The sequence below is a fragment of the Bactrocera tryoni genome, unplaced genomic scaffold, assembly GCF_016617805.1.
Source record: "Bactrocera tryoni isolate S06 unplaced genomic scaffold, CSIRO_BtryS06_freeze2 scaffold_7, whole genome shotgun sequence".
In the NCBI taxonomy this organism is placed as follows: domain Eukaryota; kingdom Metazoa; phylum Arthropoda; class Insecta; order Diptera; family Tephritidae; genus Bactrocera; species Bactrocera tryoni.
The window spans coordinates 12,726,038-12,746,143 of NW_024396366.1; the positions used below are offsets into that span (position 1 = coordinate 12,726,038).

A 20,106-nucleotide genomic window follows, 5' to 3' on the forward strand; every position below is an offset into this window, starting at 1 on the left:
TCCTGCATTTAGGTTTAAACCACAGCCACCACGAATTTCCCCAAAGGGCCAAGACCCAATGAGCAGACTGAAGCGAACTTCAGGGGCGGCTGCTCCCCGTGGTACCATGTTTTAGTCTTTGGTGTGACCTGTAGCCCAAGCTTGCGCTTAAGCTACTGCCAGTCAAGCCCCCAAAAATTCCGAGGAATTCTTAAGAACCCGACTGTATGATTTTTTTGTTATCCCATTCATTTTTGTGTTTGTTATATAATCGCAAACCCATTCAAAGAATATGATAGTATTTCAATGTAGCACTTTTCTGACATCTCTGACCATGCCGACATTCAATAAACCAGACATGTGAATGTCGGACATAGTGCATTTGGATTTTAGTCGCCTCATACGACAGGCGTGCCTTACCGCGGGAATATTCTTATCTCCCTCCCCGCAGGGAGCGTCACTGTTGACAGTCATAACTTTGAAGTTGTAGATAATTTTGTCTATTTAGGAACCAGCATTAACGCCACCAACAATGTCAGCCTGGAAATCCAACGCAGGACTCCTCTTGCCAACAGGTGCTACTTCGGACTAAGTAGGCAATTGAAAAGTAAAGTCCTCTCTCGACGAACAAAAGCTAAACTCTGTAAGTCGCTCATAATTCCCGTCCTGCTATATGGTGCAGAGGCTTGGGCGATGACAACAACCGATGAGTCGACGTTACGAGTTTTCGAGAGAAAAATTCTGCGAAAGATTTATGGCCTTTTGCGCATTGGCCACGGCGAATATCCCTTTCGATGGAACGATGAGCTGTACGAGATATACGACGACATTGGCATAGTTCAGCGAATTAAAAGACAGCGGCCACACACTCCAGCTCTGAAAGTATTCGACGCAGTACCCGCCGGGGAAGCAGAGGAAGAGGAAGACCTCCGCTCCGTTGGAAGGACCAAGTGGAGAAAGACCTGGCTTCGCTTGGAATATCCAATTGGCGCCACGTAGCGAAAAGAAGAAACGATTGGCGCGCTGTTGTTAACTCGGCTATAGTCGCGTAAGCGGTGTCTACGCCAATTAAGAAGAAGAAGAAGAATTACAATAGTCTTAGCGGTTTTTTGCCTAGATTTTGTTGCTATTATTGTCCCTAGACGTCGACGTATGCCCCCCACTCGATTTCTAGTATTATTTCCCGATATTTTGACCCTCTAAGTCGATTATCCAGTTTTTTGGCCTTAATTTGAAGAAACTCGATGTTTTCGAGTACGATTTTCCAAAAAGTTCCAGATATTTTGATTAGGATTAATGTCTAGTGATTCCGGGACCTATGGAGTTATTTTTATTTCCATAACAACCCGGTACGTACAAGATATGAAGTGTATTTTAGGTCCTCATCCTGTTGGAAATTGATTTTGCTGTTATTAACAGCCGATTTAAGCACACTTAAAATTTAAATTTTTTTCTTAAAATGTTCAGATACATATTCTTATCCCTTTTTTCACTAAAAAAAATCCGAATGTTCAACTCCAGATGCAGCCATATACCCCCAAACCATAACATTACTCCTACCGTGCTTTACCGTTGGCACTGCATTTTTTCCTCGCGACTCTTTAGTGATCTTTCTCAACACTTTTCGTGATTTATTCGAACCAAATAATTAAATTTTGATTCGCCGGAGAACACAATGTTTGCCCAAAACCAGTTTGTTTAAATATTGTTAAGCAACCGCCGAACTCTTCTCTTTATTATCCTTACTTATGTATTGCTTACGACGTGCGATTCGTCTATGATAACAAGCACTCTTCAAAACATTCCTTACTGTTTGAGGATTTATTTTTTTTGTGTACATTTCAAAGATGGATAAACACATGTTTCTGAACATTTTAGCAAAATAATTTTAATTTTAAGTGTGCTTAAATCGGCTGTTCATAGCAGCTACTTCTATTTACAACACGATAACGACCCAAAACACACGTGTCACCGACAGTGTAATCGAGTGAGAGGCATTCGTTAAGAAGCAAGCAAACGGAGTAGTGCTAGCAAGCGCTGGAAAATAAGTTTAATTTTCATTTCAATATTTTATTATTCGTACGATAATAATTTTTAAATAAACTTTGGTATACGTTTGATAATAATTTGAATAAACAATTTGGACATTCTTGACATCTCAGAAGTGGGATTCCAAAATCGTAGAATTATACGAATTTGTGGATAAGAATACGTTTTGAGGAATAATTTTGCAAGCGATGAGAGCGCCGGCGTAACTAGCGAACAAACGGCGTAACTATCGAACAAACGAAGAAGAGAGGAAGGAATTATTTGCATAGGCAGTAGGGATGCAAGCATCGTGAAATGAAACATCGATGGTTCGATGTGTCGATGTTTCTTCAAACAACATCGACATTAGAAACATCGGCCATTGAAACATCGATGTATCGAAACATCGATGGGTTTTTTAACTTTTTTAACGTATTTTATTAGTGAGGATAAATAGCTTATTTTAGAACCATAAATAAGTGAAATACAGTAGTACGCCTTAACTGATATATATTTTAGCTACCTATTAAAACCTTTTCTCAATAAATAAAAGATATAAATAGTTTTTGAACAAACAACTAATTATTTATTTAAAACAGAATTTAAAAATAACAATTTGGAAAGTTTTTTCCCTGTCCAGCGATTTATTTGCTGTGTGATCGTTGCTCCAGCTTTAGAAAACAGTCACTCACTAGGGGCTGAAATGGCCACAATGGATAAATACTTGGAAGCTTGTTTATACAATTCAGGAAATACATTTTTCATATCATCCCAAATTTCTGTTGGATTCTGATTGATGTAATCCAAGATACATTTGCACTGCAACTTCCGTTGTTGTTATAGCAGATAAATTGGAAAACTTACATTTTATATTTTGGTGGGCCAACTGTTTATGATGGCTCCAAATATCAAACAGGTTTTCTGTTGCACACTCCTCCGAAGATTCCGACGTACTAACGCCATTATTTGCATCCTTTATGAAATTTGGAAAGGTATAATTTTTTGTTCGCCAAAACAAGCTTCTATTTAATTTCATCACGGTTGAATCATTACCAGTTACACAAGTAGAAACTTTATTTATGCAAACGTTCCACTCGTTGAAAAGTGTAAACACACATAGTTTATTCAAAATAAGCTGCTGTATGACTTTCGTGCAGTTCGATTACTCCTAACGTCCCACTCAACAAACGTAAATTGTCCAAAAAATGAATTGTTACCCCAAGGATCGACTGATTTTTCATTGTCTCCGTCCATATGTCATATGTTAGGCAATAACTGTCGCACTTACGAATATACTCTTTGAAAATTGAAGACAGCGCTTCATATTTTTCATCCACTCTTAATTTAATTGTTTCTCTACTTGGAACTTTCCTTGATTTAGGGTCATCTTGGTAAGAAATACTTTTGACCTGCTCAAAAAAGTCTTTCACATTAGGTTGGATCAGCGCAGGCAACTGATCCGATTTATTTTGCAGTACTGATGGAGTACATGTACTAGGAGACGATTCAATACATGCAGTCTTCTTATTACTATTGTCGAATAACTCACTTGACGCTGTCGTCCCAGCGGTTGGTGATATGTTTATTATTTCAGAAATTTTTCGCTGTTTGGTTCCGAGTGCGCGTAGTTTTGGAGGAGCATTCTGCATTATCAACTTGATCAAGTAAAACCTTTTTATGTACATTCTCAACGTGACAGCAAAGATTTGACGTGTTACCTGATGTTTTTAATTTCTTGTTGCAGAGTTTGCATGTGGCGGATGCATCTGAATTTCTTATAAAGAAGCTCCAGACCTTGCTTTTTAATTTTGAAGGCAGCATTTTGAAAATCTGAATATTATGTACATATTTAAACGTCTAACGAAATTATTTATATATATTTTATATTCACTACACCTGTAATAGAGTTGTGATTGTCAACAGATGAATTCGAAACAAAACTTATATTAAACGCTCAAAAACAACTTCTAACACACATAGCACAAAATAGACTGTCACACAAAATGTATTTTCGATTTTTTGTAAAACTTATTTCGCATTAATTCATAAGCGAATTCTCAGTATTATTCAAGTGCACATTCAACCAACGAATTCTCCGTATTTTACAACAAAGCACATGACAGTTTGCTAAAGAGTTTCGAAGCAGATGTTTTTGCATTAATACCAAGAAAAAGTGCTGCAAAGATATGGAGTAAAATTTGAAAAAACATCGCCATAAAACATCGATCCATGGCAACGGAAAAAGTTTCAACGAATAAAAGGGAACAACACGAGAACAACGAGTAATCGAAGTAAGCTTTGGAAAAAAAAACCAAAGGCAACTGGTTTCGATTGGAAAACAATTTTGAAAAAAACTGTAGACAGGATTGTCAGCAGCATATTATTCAATTTTTGGAAGTCGACGAATAAAGTTCAAACCTTTGAGAATTTTGAAAAAAATTGTAGACAAAACTGTCAGCGCCATATTAATTCAATTTTTGGAAGTCGACGAATAAAGTTCAACGAAAGCGACGGCAATTCATACGGAAGCAATTAAATTGAATCACCTTAATAATATGGGAAAAATGATAAAATTGAATGCGCTTAGGGTTGATCAACTCAACAAATTGTTGCAAAACCAAGGAGCGACTGTTATGGGCAATAAAGCGGCGAAAGATTTGCAGTTGTTGGAAACATACGGTTCGGAAGAAATTGATGCTGAAAAAATAGAAGAAAGCAGTGAAATGTCTGCTATGCAGAAGCAAATGGACGAGATGCGTGATGTGATTTCGGGGCTTGCCAAGTCTGTGAGTGATCTTGTGGCAGTCCAGGTGAGGCATACAACGTTAGCGCCAAGGTCAGGCGGCAATGTGTTCGACTTCACAACATGAAATTAATAATACAGCGAAGTACAGTCCACGAAATAATTGGATTGTTATCTGATTTTGACCCATTGAGAGGAACGGAGCAATTCATAGAGAAAATAACGCAACTGCAACAGGCATATATGTAGTAGATGTGAGCAAGAAATGTTGTTAGAGCTCAGTCTAAGCTAAAAGACATTGCCAAAGAATGGCTTGACACACAAAATGTGTTCCAGCGTTGGTCTGCTTTCATAGAAGCATTCCAACATGATTTCCCATTTACAATGAGCGCAGCAGAGGTGCACACGGACGCAATATTATTATGCAATGTTGAATATTGGTAGACGAGGAAGATTGACGAAGCGTCAATAAATGCGTACATTATTGGAGGGTTAAGCGATAGTAATTTAACCCGAACTCTTATGGCAATGAGTTTACCAACGTGCAATGATTTGTTGAGGTGACTTGAGGGCTTGTCAAATTTACTATCGTCACCAAAGAATGTAGAGAGTCATATGAATTTCAAAGATTATTCTGCTCAAAATACGAATGCAGGGGAGAATTTGATTAAATGTTACAATTGTAATGAATTTGGGCATATCGCGGCAAAATGTTCTAAGCCGCAATATTAAGCTAGGTGCAGTAAATGCAACAAGGTAGGGCATGAAGCAAAGTTTTGTCGTTCCGACAAGCCAACAATTGCTACAGTTTTAAGTGAGAATAAATACCCACCACTAATGTCAAACGTGGAATTAAACAGTCATCAATACTTAGCTTTTGTTGATACGGGCAGCGATACCTCACTCATAACAGAGTCGAGAGTTCCGGCCAATGTTTTTAAGAAGGTTTGCAATAAGAGATTAAGAGGTTTTGGGTGTGCAACAGTTTGTAACACTGCAGATATCGATGTCGAATTAAAAATAGGTGACTGAAAAATAAATGCGAAGTTGCAAGTAGTACCTGATGAATTTATGCCATACGATATGTTTATTGGAAGAGATGTCAGAGAGATTGTATTTTAGTTATTCATTCGGGCAACATCCAAATACTGAGGAAACCCGTAGAAATTACGACATCGCGTTATGTGGTAATGTGATTAGTTAACAACAACAAAATGCGGTATGACAAAATAACCAACTTTGACCAACCTAGACCCTTGTTTACAGATTATGTGGTTGTTTGCTTATTTCCAGTGCTAGAAAGTCGTTGGAATTTTACTAAATGGCAGCACAAAAAATAGATAAAACTAAGCGAATGGCATTTCCATTTAGATTTTCTTATTGGAAAATCTGCTATTAACAGCTGTTTTTTGTTTACAATCAGTAAATTAAAACCGAAATAAAAAGCATCGAAAAGCATCAAAAATCATCGAAAATTATCAAAAGTTTTCAAAGTAAGTAAGAATCACAATAAAGTCCATTTCCTAAATAGCAGAACTTATTTTAAATTCGATTATTTTGCTTTTTAAACTTTACTTAGGCATTTTATAAGTAGGAATTTCATTGAACTAGAATTGTAAACAATGAACAGCTGTTTGTGTAAAAATAAGCAAAAAACCATACATAGGATGTTCACGGAGCACAGAGGTTATTTTTAATTTAATAATCACATAACCCGATAACCACCTTAACGTCAACAGCCTAATTGAATGATGACGATAAAGCTAACGTAGATATTGATATTAAACGAGATGAAACAACGGGCAACTTTATGGCGGAGAGGACCAAATGGAAAAACCGTTACGACAAACGATATCAGTCACCACGAAAATACGATATTGGGGACTTAATGGTCATCGATTATTTTCATAATGCGACAGGCGAGTCGCATAAACTGGATCCAGTATTTAAAGGTCCATATATCGTTACGAAAGTGCATAACTACGATAGATCCATCATTGAAGACCCATCAGACTCAACGCAGACTCAAAGACGTTATTGTAACACTTGTAGTGGATATCATGTCAAACCATGGTGTACATTGAGCCCTGAGTTAGAGGGTGACGATGAAGACGATGAATTGTCCTTTGCAGGACAAAATGTCAGGAGAGGCCGAGCTGTCACCGACAGTGTAATCGAGTGAAAGGCATTCGTTAAAAAGCAAGCAAACGGAGTTGTGCTAGCAAGCGCTGGAAAATAAGTTTATTTTCTTTTCAATATTTTATTATTCGTTCGATAATAATTTTTATACTCTCGCAACAAAGTTGCTAAGGAGAGTATTATAGTTTTGTTCACATAACGGTTGTTTGTAAGTCCTAAAACTAAAAGAGTTAGATATGGGGTTATATATACCAAAGTGATCAGGGTGACGAGTAGAGTTGAAATCCGGATGTCTGTCTGTCCGTCCGTCCGTCCGTGCAAGCTGTAACTTGAGTAAAAATTGAGATATCATGATGAAACTTGGTACACGTATTCCTTGGTTCCATAAGAAGGTTAAGTTCGAAGATGGGCAAAATCAGCCAACTGCCACGCCCACAAAATGGCGGAAACCGAAAACCTATAAAGTTTCATAACTAAGCCATAAATAAAGATATTAAAGTGAAATTTGGCACAAAGGATCGCATTTGGGAGGGGCATATTTAGACGTAATGTTTTTGGAAAAGTGGGCGTGGTCCCGCCCCCTACTAAGTTTTTTGTACATATCTCGGAAACTACTATAGCTATGTTAACCAAACTCTATGGAGTCGTTTCCTTCAGGCATTTCCATATACAGTTCAAAAATACAGTTCAAAAATGGAAGAACCCATACAAAGGTTATGTTGAAAATCACTAAAAGTGCGTTAACCGACTAACAAAAAACGTCAGAAACACAAAATTTTACCGAAGAAATGGCAGAAAGAAGCTGCACCCATATCTCAGGAACTACTAGACCGATTTCAATGAAATTCGATATATAATATTTTCCTAACATCCTGATGACATGTGCGAAATATGGGTGAAATTGGTTCACTACCACGCCTTCTTCCAATATAACGCTATTTTGAATTCCATCTGATGCCTTCTCTGTATAATATATACATTAGGAACCAATGATGATAGCGGAATAAAACTTTCCACAAATACGGTATTTGAGCTGAGGTATCCCTTGTGGAAAAATTGTCGTGATCGGACTATAACTTTTCAAGGTCCCTGATATCGAGCACGAAGAATTCAGTGCCTAACCTAACCTAACGTTATTTTTCACCGAAAATATCGGTAAATCTCTCAGATATTTTCATGTAATTCAGAGGGCATCATTTTTATATTCTCGCAATAAAGTTGCTAATGACGGTATCTCGACTATCACTTTATTATGCGAGAGTATAAAATGATCGGTGACACCCGAACTTAGCCCTTCCTTACATGTTTTTAAATAAACTTTGGTATACGTTTGATAATATGCAATTTGAATAAACAATTTGGACATTCTTGACACACGTCTTATCTTGTACGTGAATGGTTGTTATGGAATTAAAAATAACTCCATAGGTCCCGCAATCACGAGACATTAATCCTAACTAAAATATCTGGAACTTTTTGGAAAATCGTATTCGAAATCATTGCATTTCATCAAAATAATGCCAAAAAACTGGATCATCGACTTAGTGGGTCAAAATATCGGGAAATAGTACTATAAATCGAGTGAGGAGAATGCGTCGACGTCTAGGGACAATAATAACAACAATATGTAGCCAAAAACCGCTAAAACTATTGTAATTACTTTTGATTTATATAATTAATCATTGGTGTACGTAAACTCTTTTGATATGAATTAAGCTCATTTTTAGCTTCAGCATTAACTTTTTTTATTTGTGTAAGAAAAAAAAATTTTTTTGATATGCTATATTTAATGTTAAATATGCATATTTTGAAATGGATGGAAAAAAAACTAAAAATTTATTAATTTTATAACAAATAAACGTGTCGTAATTTAATAGAACTAGGAGTATGTAAACTTTATTGGTCCACTGTATTTAAAAATCGCAAATAAAAAGTGTCAAACTCACATAACAGTGACTAAACATCGAAAAAGTATTTTACAGAAATGTTTCATAAAGCAAGGTGCTATATGTATTTTTTGTGAAAATAATGAACTTTTTGTAAAATTCCAATATTTGTATGTAAATTTCCTTGAAAATAGCAATATTAAGTTATATAAATCACATATTAAATTAAATTAAATTACTGATAAGAACGAAATATTGACAATCATATAAAAAGAGCATCTCCGTAATAATCCTAATCAGAAGTTTTCCTTAAATTGAAGAACATATACTTTTATCCGAAATTATAGAAAGTAATAACTCACGTAATCAATAATTGTTCAATTTGCCAAATAGCTAAATTTGATTGAAAACCAGTAAAATTGCCATATCAAGTTACAGAAACGCCCACTCATTTTAATGACATAGTACATATACATACATAGATATTTGGTTTTTAAGCAGAAATATAATGTACCTTACAACTATCGAAAAATTTTCTAAGTATGCCATTTTTCATAAGATTGATGATAGAAATTGGACAGCAATTATAGCAGCTATAAAAGAGCGAATTGAATATTTAGGTACAATGAATAAAATTGTGTTTGACAACGATAGATGTATTCTACACAGTGCAGTACGTTTGTTTTCAAAGGAACAAGACATTTAAATGCATACTACCACAGCGTATTTAAAAACTGGAAACGAAGGCGTAGAAGGACTACATGGAACCTTAAATGAACATCTAAGATTAATGCAGGCCGACAAAGAATAGAGATTTCTTCTTCTTCTTAATTAGCGTTGACACCGTTTACGCGATTATAGCCGAGTTAACAACAGCGCCCCAGTCGTTTCTTCTTTTCGCTACGTGGCGCCAATTGGATATTCCAAGCGAAGCCAGGTCCTTCTCCACTTGGTCCTTCCAACGGAGTGGAGGTCTTCCTCTTCCTCTGCTTCCCCCGGCGGGTACTGCGTCGAATACTTTCAGAGCTGGAGTGTTTTCATCCATCCGGACAACATGACCTAGCCAGCGTAGCCGCTGTCTTTTAATTCGCTGAACTATGTCGATGTCGTCGTATACCTCGTACAGCTCATCGTTCCATCGAATGCGATATTCGTCGTGGCCAATGCGCAAAGGACCATAAATCTTTCGCAGAATTTTTCTCTCGAAAACTCGTAACGTCGACTCATCGTTTGTTGTCATCGCCCAAGCCTCTGCACCATACAGCAGGACGGGAATTATGAGCGACTTATAGAGTTTAGCTTTTGTTTGTCGAGAGAGGACTTTACTTTTCAATTGCCTACTCAGTCCGAAGTAGCACCTGTTGGCAAGAGCAATCCTGCGTTGGATTTCCAGGATGACATTGTTGGTGGTGTTAATGCTGGTTCTTAAATAGACGAAATTATCTACAACTTCAAAGTTATGACTGTCAACAGTGACGTGAGAGCCAAGTCGCGAGTGCGACGACTGTTTGTTTGATGACAGGAGATATTTCGTTTTTCCCTCGTTCACTGCCAGACCCATTTTCTGTGCTTCCTTGTCCAGCCTGGAGAAAGCAGAACTAATGGCAAGGGTGTTGAGGCCGATGATATCAATATCATCGGCATACGCCAGCAGCTGTACACTTTTATAGAAGATGGTACCTTTTCTATTTAGTTCTGCAGATCGAACTATTTTCTCCAGAGGCAGGTTGAAGAAGTCGCACGATAGGGAGTCGCCTTGTCTGAAACCTCGTTTGGTATCAAACGGCTCGGAGAGGTCCTTCCCGATCGTGACGGAGCTTTTGGTGTTGCTCAACGTCAGTTTACACAGCCGTATTAGTTTTGCGGGGATACCAAATTCAGACATCGCGGCATAAAGGCAGCTCCTTTTTGTGCTGTCGAAAGTAGCTTTGAAGTAGATTCTTCTTTCACAGGTCTTTTCCAAGATTTGGCGCATGGTGAATATCTGGTCGGTTGTTGATTTTCCACGTCTGAAGCCACACTGATAAGGTCCAATCAGTTTGTTGACTGTGGGCTTTAATCTTTCACACAATACGCTCGATAGAACCTTATATGCGATGTTGAGGAGGCAAGTCCCACGGTAGTTGGCGCAGTTGTGGGGTCTCCTTTTTTATGGATTGGGCATAGCACACTTAAATTCCAATCGTTGGGCATGCTTTCGTCGGACCATATTTAACAAAGAAGCTGATGCATGCTCCTTATCAGTTCGTCGTCGCCGTGTTTGAATAGTTCGGCCGGCAATCTGTCGGCCCCTGCCGCTTTGTTGTTCTTCAGGCGGGCAATTGCTATTCGAACTTCTTCATGGTCGGGTAATGGAACGTCTGCTCCATCGTCATCGATTGGGGAATCGGGTTCGCCTTCTCCTGGTGTTGTGCATTCACTGCCATTCAGCAGGCTGGAGAAGTGTTCCCTCCATAATCTAAGTATGCTCTGGGCATCGGTGACTAGATCACCATTGAGGGTTCTACAAGAGTATGCTCCGGTCTTGAAACCTTCTATAAGCCGCCGCATTTTTTCGTAGAATTTTCGAGCATTACCCCTGTCGACCTGCTTATCAAACTCTTCGTACTCACGCATTTCAGCCTCTTTCTTCTTCTGTCTGCAAATGCGTCTCGCTTCCTTTTTCAACTCTCGGTATCTATTCCATCCCGCACGTGTAGTGGTCGATCGTAACGTTGCGAGGTAGGCAGCCTGTTTTCTCTCCGCTGCGACACTGCACTCCTCGTCGTACCAGCTGTTCTTTTGCACTTTCCGCAAACCAATGGCTTCGGTTGCAGCTGTACGTAAGGAATTTGAAATGCCGTCCCACAATTCCCTTATACCGAGTTGTTGACGAGTGCTCTCAGAGAGCAGGAGTGCAAGCCGAGCAGAAAATCGTTCGGCTGTCTGTTGTGATTACTGCTTCTCGACGTCGAACCTTCCTTGTGTTTGTTGGCGTGCGTTTTTTGCTGCACAGAGGCGGTTGCGAATCTTGGCTGCAACAAGATAGTGGTCCGAGTCGATGTTAGGACCTTGGAGCGCACGCACATCTGAAACACTGGAGACGTGTCTTCCGTCTATCACAACATGATCGATCTGGTTGGTAGTTTTTCGATCCGGAGACAGCCAGGTAGCTTGATGAATCTTTTTATGCTGGAATCTAGTACTACAGATAACCATATTTCGGGCCCCGGCGAAGTCAATCAGCCTCATCCCATTTGGGGAAGTTTCGTCGTGGAGGCTGAATTTACCGACCGTAGTGCCAAAGATACCTTCTTTGCCCACCTTGGCGTTAAAGTCGTTAAGCACGATTTTGACATCGTGGCGGGGGCAGCTTTCATAAGCGCGCTCTAAGCGCTCATAGAAGGCATCTTTGGTCACATCGTCCTTCTCTTCCGTCGGGGCGTGGGCGCAAATCAGCGATATGTTGAAGAACCTCGCTTTGATGCGGATTGTGGCTAGGCGTTCATTCATCGGAGTGAATGATAGTACTCGGCGACGGAGTTTCTCTCCCACCACGAATCCAACACCAAGCTTGCGCTCCTTTATATGGCCACTGTAGTAAATGTCACAAGGACCTATTCGTCTCTGTCCTTGTCCCGTCCATCGCATTTCTTGGACGGCGGTGATGTCAGCCTTTATTTTCGCGAGGACATCAACCAGCTGGGCAGCGGCACCTTCCCAATTAAGGGTCCGGACATTCCAGGTGCATGCCCTCAAATCGTAGTCCTTATTTCGTTTGCCATGGTCGTCATCACAAGGGGGGTCTCTCATCCGAGGCTTGTTGCTTCCTTTCATTGGGGGTGTTTTTTTACGTGGCGGGTCCCAAACCCAGCGCACAACCCTATGTAGGGGATGTTTCGCCTTCTCACATTAGTTCGCCTTCGAACGGATGTTCTTAGGCTACCCAGAGGATACTTGGTCAAAGACCGGAAGTAGTGAGCTGCTTGAGCCATGTGTGAAAGAATCGTTTCTAGGCACTCCCAAGTGAATGGCGATCAGAGAACTTTCCTCACTTGCAAAAAATGAGACCCATTGACTTTGTAATAAAAAGCTTTTATAAAGAGTCCATTAAAGAGCTAAGTGAAAAGGTAAATTTTTAATATAATCGGACACTTTCGCATTGTTCACAGGATGGTCGTTTTATTTATATATAAAATGAATAATTAAATTGTAGTTCACAAAGTTTATTTTAAAAGAGGAAATATAGCACGGGAGGCTGCGTTCACTTTGGCGGTTGAAAGTCGAGTGTTGCTTTTGATGTGCCGGTGATGCCACTCAGATAGGAAATAATATTTCGCATAGGGTTACCTTACAGTCGGCTATCCTGGCAATGTATAGCGCCCTCGCTATGCTCGTCGCTTTCATCATCGGCTTCATCGCTGTTGTCTTCAAAATTGGGAGGAAGTTGACACCATGACTTCATCTTATCGGATGCGTAGATTGAAGTATAGTGACGTGACGTTCGGTCTGCTCCTGGCAAGTCTTCAAGTAAATAACGATCTTTACCAAGCACTTGCTTAACTATAAAGGGGCCTTTGTAACGTGGCTCCAGCTTTCTCGACGTCCCAGTACTAGAAGGTTCATTTTCGACTAGCACTAAGTCATTAACGTGGAATTCTGTTGGTTTTGAATGATGATCATCGTATCGCTTCTTAGCTTGTTGTCGTTTCTGGTTTACTGCTTCACAAGTTGCTTCTCGTAGTTTTTGTATATCTTCTTCGCTTGTTAGATTATATTCGTGTAATGCTAACAAAACTTTATTTTGGAGGATATCTCTTGGTGAAAAACTAAATAAAAGTTCATGTGGACTTTTACCCGTAGTTTTGTTTTTCATCGTTTTCATTGACCACTGGATGTTGAATAAATTCTCGTCCCACTTTTTGTCTATGTTTGTCGTTGGGAGTAACATTGACAAAAGTGTACGATTAACTCGTTCGGCATGACCATTCGCCCTCGGCGTTCGTACTGCATTTAGTATATGTTTTATATCGTTGTTAACACAGTAGCTTTTAAAATCTTTAGAGGTAAAGGCTGTACCCCTATCAGTAATGATTCTTCCAGGAACTCCAAAATAACTGGTAACTTCTCGTAACGTTTCTAATACGTGCTTCGTTGCTGTACTCTTTACTGCTTTAATGATCGTATACTTCGTAAAAGCGTCAACTATGACTAATATGTATTCGTTTCTTTTCGAACTCTTGATAAATGGTCCTAAATGATCCATATGAACGGTTTTAAATGGTATTGGTACGATGTTATCGAAATGGTACTGTCCTTCAATTTTACCACCTTAACGTTTGTTATATGCGCATTCAACGCATGCTTTTAAATATGATTTAACGAAGTTACGCATTCGGGGAAACCATATGTACGTTTTCATTTTGTCAATGGTTTTTTCGAAACCCAAGTGACCATTTTTATCGTGACATTCTTCTAACATTTTATGTCTTAACGCTTTCGGAACAACCCATAATTTCTTTTCTTTTTCAATTCTAAATAGTCTATCTTTCTCAATACAAAACTCTTTCAAAATTTGTTTATCTTTGTTTTTAATTTTTTCGGCGATCTGTTTTATATTGTCGTCTTGTAACTGCATACTAAACAACCAATCGTTTGATGTAATCGATACCTTATCTACTCGTAGAGTTGCTACATCTGTTTCTTTAGCACTTTCGTTTGGACAGCGACTTAATGCATCGACATGTTCCATACGTCTACCCTGACGATGTACAATATCGATATCAAATTCTTGTATCCTTAACCACCATCGAGCAATTCGTGGAATAAGCTCTCTCTTACTCATAGCAGTTTTAACAGCGCTACAATCGGTTACAATTTTTACTGTTTTACCGTCGATGTAGTATCGGAATCGTTCTAGGGTTTCAACTACAGCTAAAGTTTCAAGTTCGTAGCTATGGAAACGTCTTTCAGTATCGCTCGTCGATCTACTATAATATGCGACTGGTTTTAATCCATCGCATTCGTTCTGTAACAATACACCCGCTAAACCAGCTGAACTAGCGTCTGTATGAATTTCGTGGTTTCCATCTACTCGATATGCAATTAGTAGAGGTTTTGACGTCAGTTTCTGCTTTAATTCGTTAAAGGCTTTGTCTTGGTCGTAATTCCAATTAAAGATTTCATTTTTACGTAACAGTTTTCGAATAGGTTCGGATATTATTGCGTAACCTGGAATGAATTTTCGAAAATATCCACTCAACCCTAGAAATCTTCTAACTTCTGTAACATTTGTTGGTCGTTCATAATTCTGTATTGCGTTCGTTTTAGCTTGGCCTGGAGTTAATCCATTCGGTGATATTTGATGTCCAAGGAAATTTATTGTTGTTTTCAAAAACTCACATTTTGAAATATTCAATGTCAAATTAGCTTCTTTTAAAACTTTTAAGACTGTCGTAAGTTTGCGAAACATTTCTTCGTAGGTATTACTGCAGATAAGTATGTCGTCCATATAATGAATCATATTATCTTTCGTTGCTTTTTCTTGGGTTTTAGACATTAAACGTTGAAATACTATTGGAGCGTTCTTCAGTCCAAATGGCATTCTTTTAAATTCGTATAAACCGCCGGTAGTAACAAAAGATGTATACTTACGGCTTTCTGGTTCGATTTCAATTTGATAGTACCCACTATTCAAATCAAGCGTTGTGAAGTATTTATAACGTGCTGCTTCCTGAAGACACTCTTCAATATTTGGAAGTGGAAATATTTCTTTGATAATTAATTTGTTTAAACGTCGATAATCAATACATAATCTATCGTTACCGTTTTTCTTTTTTACAATCACAACTGGACTTGCATATTGTGATTCTGAACGTTGTATTATGTCGTTTTTTAATAAATCGTGTATCATTTCAGAGACAATTTGTTTTTTTTGGTTCTGGTACACGATATGGAGATTGAGACACAATTTCATTTGAATTTAATTCAATTTTCATTTTCACCAAACTAGTTTTTCCGAGTTCATTTAAGTTGTTTGCAAAAACATTTCTATTATCGTTTATAATTTTCATTAACGTTGTTTTTACACATTTATCGTTTATTTCACATATAATTTCATTTTCATTAACGTAACGTTTTATTTCTTCAACTTTAATATCTTTTTCGTGTTCGCGTTCGCGTTCTATTTTTATTTTTCCGTTTTGAATATTTAACCGCAAATTATTTATAAAGTTTTCTTGCCCTAATAAAATGTCACTAGGTAATAATTGATCGTCCACCAAATACAAGGTAACTGATATAGTAATGCCATCGATTGTTAAAATTGTTTTCACTGATTTTTTTGCATGTCGACTACCACCACATAGTCCTTTGATTTGTATATCACACTTTATGTATTTGCAATTAAGTTTCTCACATAACGATTTCCGAATCATGCTACACTGAGCTCCCGTATCAATAAATGCTTTTAATTTCTGACCGTCTAATAATGCGTCAACTTTAAAGAGTTCATCGTTTACACAAAATGTATTTCGTATTTTAGCTTCGGATTTACAATGAGAATCATACCTTGAATGCACTTTATTACATTTTTCACATCTTGGTTTACGTTGAGGTTTTTGACAATTTTTCGATATGTGTCCGAATTCATCGCAATTATAGCACTTTACACTTTTTGCTTCAAACTTCTTATTAGAATTTTCATTTTTGTTTACATTCTTACTTTCATATTCTTTTATTTCGACTTTCGTTACACTTCGCTGTGAATTTATTGGCACGTTTCTTTTATATTCGTTTAAGGTTTCTCTTAGTTCTTTCATTGTGTTTATTCGTTGAGCCGCAATTGCAACTTGTAGTTCACGATTTCGTAGTCCTTCTCTCGCGTATTTAACTATCGCTGTTTCACTTAATTTAAACCGTCGCCCAAGCGCACAAACACGAAAACAGTAGTCGTCTACTTTTTCATTTTGTCTACGTACGGCACTTTGCATTTCAAAATGTATTTCTGCTTCATCGGGATAATTACCAAATTCATTTTTTAAGTCTTTTTACACGGCAAGCAATAGACACTTTTCGTCCCATTCATACGCACGGATAACACTATTTACTCGTTCAACGAACTGTTCTGATGACAACGAATTGTCATTTGTTGGATCAAAGTCTGGTATTGTTTCTGCTATTTCACGCACCGAATAATTGTTTAGAGTTACAGTTGCATTCGAATTTGCAAAAGGGGAAATGTTATTGACGTTTCTATTTTCACTGTTGCTTGTGTTTTCAATTGGCACACTTCGAGGTTGGGAATTATTTTGCATATATGACAACACATTTTCTAGAATTCCGCGCATTTCGTCCATTTGTCTTTGTAACGATTTTTGTGTTCCGTCATCACACTGTTCACTATCATCACCCGTAACTTGTTCGTTTTCGTCCTCTTCGACTTCGATTTCATCCGACCCGATCGTTTCACTCAAACGACTTATGAGTGTTGCCTTCGTACCTGACGTTGAGCAATTTCGTTCTGACAACTGCCGTTTAAGTTGCACTACACTCAATGATGCAATAGCTCTCATTTTTATAAACTCAAAAATTTATGTACTTCGTTATATGTATATTATGTACTTCGTTTTTGCATATATGTACACACGCGCCGTTAAATCGAATGTTCAAGATGATGCACCGTTAGCCGTTATATCGAATGATCGAGATGTTGCTAACTTTTTTACACGTTTAAATTGTAGGTTAAGTTATATCTTAAAAATTTCCGTTTTTTTATAATACACTTTAGGTTTATGAAATCTGCAGGTTAACGTTTTGCAGTATTTCACACGTATGTACGTAAATGCGTTTCACTAAGAACCGTATGTTCTTTTCGTTATACAAGCATGGTAGAAATAATGTCGTTTGAAAATGTACAGATTAACGTTTAGCACATTTTCCGTTTATTAATTTCCACACATTTTTGATCACTAAATCACCGCGAAACCGTTTTCAAAATTGTGTACAGTTAAACGTATTAGTACACATTTGACGTTTGTACGCGTGAAGTAATCCTACTTCTGATTTGAAAAGGTAAATTTTTAATATAATCGGACACATTCGCATTGTTCACAGGATGGTCGTTTTATTTATATATAAAATGAATAATTAAATTGTAGTTCACAAAGTTTATTTTAAAAGAGGAAATATAGCACGGGAGGCTGCGTTCACTTTGGCGGTTGAAAGTCGAGTGTTGCTTTTGATGTGCCGGTGATGCCACTCAGATAGGAAATAATATTTCGCATAGGGTTACCTTACATAAGTAAATAGTACGAAAAACAGAAAGTTGAAAAAATTGAGAAATTGAATAAAAATAGAGATTATGAACCAAGGGAATTGCTAGGCAATATTGTGCTGAATAGGCAAATACCTAAAAATAAACCTAAATACAAAAAACTGGTTGAATATAATAGAAATGGAAACTATGTTACCGACATTTCAAACAATCGCAAAACAAAATATCATAAGACTCAACTAAAAAGGCAATATAAATATTTATTTTATTTATTAAATAAAAATTTAATTTTAATTTGCGAGGACGCAATGCATTATGTTAACCTCTTAGCTGTAAAGAATTAGAAACTGAATTTAATGAATAAAGTTACATTCATAAGAACGGACTTGTTATTATACAAGTATACAATATTATACTCATACAAGTATATATGTACATATATTCATCCCCTGATTGCTCAACCAGGGAATTTCAAACAAAGATTTACGTTCTTTTTCGTAATATAGCGATTCTCAATTTTGCGTTGGTTGATAATAAGTACAATATATACATATGTACATATATTTTTAGTGAATATTTTCTCCAATTTGTTGCATACATTTAAACAGTACTAACAACTGAATTAATATCTACTTTGCAGAAAGTTCAACGTTTCAACGTAGCCAACGGCAATACTATGGTCATCATGTAGAGGAAGATTTTGTTGAACCTCTGAGCGAACAAATCAGATATGGAAGACAAGAGCGTGAAGTGAAACGATTACAGCATATTGATAGAGATATTTTGCATTACAGAAAAGAAAAAATTAATTTATTAGAACCAGAGGAATCCTCTTACATAATTGATCATGATGGTTCACCAAAAATTCATTCTTCTACTATTAACCGTCCCCTTCGTGGACGTTTTTCAGAATCGGATGGCACATTACCAACAGTAATTAATGATAATGTCATGATGGACCGCGATGAGTTTGGTACTAATAGAGTTGTTACCAGCGGCCGAAGAGCCTTAAATGCTATATAGGAATCATGGATATAAGGTTGTCGACAAACCTAATATATTTTAATATCTAAATTTATGTCTAAAATATTTTTTTGTCGCATGTATCACTATATTTTCAACGGTAAAAAAGTATGAATTGAAATAATTCAAACACCTATAGCGATGACAGCAAAATATAGTGTTGAAGTAAAACGTTCTCTAAAATCGATTTTCATTCTTCTTTTTTCCATGTTTAATATTTTTATGAACTTGCAACAGCGTGCTACAGAGTATAATAGCTTTGTTTACCTAACGGTTGTTTGTATATATCACCTAAAAATAATCGACTTAGATGTGAGGTTATATTTATAAATGATCAAGATGAAGAGGTGAGTTGAATTCCAAGTGACTGCCTGTCTTTAGTTGTCCGTAGTCAGCATTTAACTTGAGTAAAAATTGAGATATCTTAAAGAAACTTGGTATATGTACGTGTTTCTCTGCAAATCGTAATCGGACCAATGCCACGCTTAACAGGCTTAACGTACATATAAACCACTAATGCTACAATAACCAAATTCCCTTATCTTATAAAAGTCCCTACAGTGTGAACCTGGATGAAATCGGATCATAATCTCGCCCACTCTCCATATAACGATTTTGTTACAAAAATGCAAAGTGCGATGTATCAATAACCAACCGTCAGGATAATACCGGAGGGCTTCATAATAGCCATAACGGAAAACGCGCACGTGCAAAGCAGTGGCGACCCACTTACCTTCCTCCAAAGCAGCAGCGATGATAAGCTAATGGGCTTGAAATCCTTGCACCAACGTGAAAGCTCTTTCTGACCTTTGCTGTAAGCGCCTCTTTAAGTAGAGTTTTAATCTAACATAGTTCACCGTCCCAGTTGAAAGCTTTGAATGAATTCAGCTCCAAAGTAAGGTGACGTTCATCCAGAAGGCGGGCTGCACTGTAAAGGAAAGTGAGCTTCCAATGACTCTGAATGCTCATGGTCTATCGCCTGCAGAGTAAGATTTTTCGTAAGAGTACAACGTGAGGAACCAAGACCCTCTACACTTCTGCAGAAGGCTCTCCAC

The 20,106-nt window shown here is 37.6% G+C and overlaps 1 protein-coding gene across 1 annotated transcript in view; it reads left to right on the forward strand.

Moving 5' to 3' along the window:
- LOC120781719 (voltage-dependent L-type calcium channel subunit beta-2) overlaps positions 1–19,238 on the forward strand; it is a 616,781-nt gene extending 597,543 nt beyond the window's left edge. Inside the window, exon 9 of the mRNA XM_040113959.1 lies at positions 18,669–19,238. Coding sequence (XP_039969893.1) covers positions 18,669–19,051 — 383 coding nt within the window. The 3' untranslated portion in view covers positions 19,052–19,238. The remainder of the gene's footprint in view (positions 1–18,668) is intronic.
- Positions 19,239–20,106: the final 868 nt, after the last annotated feature.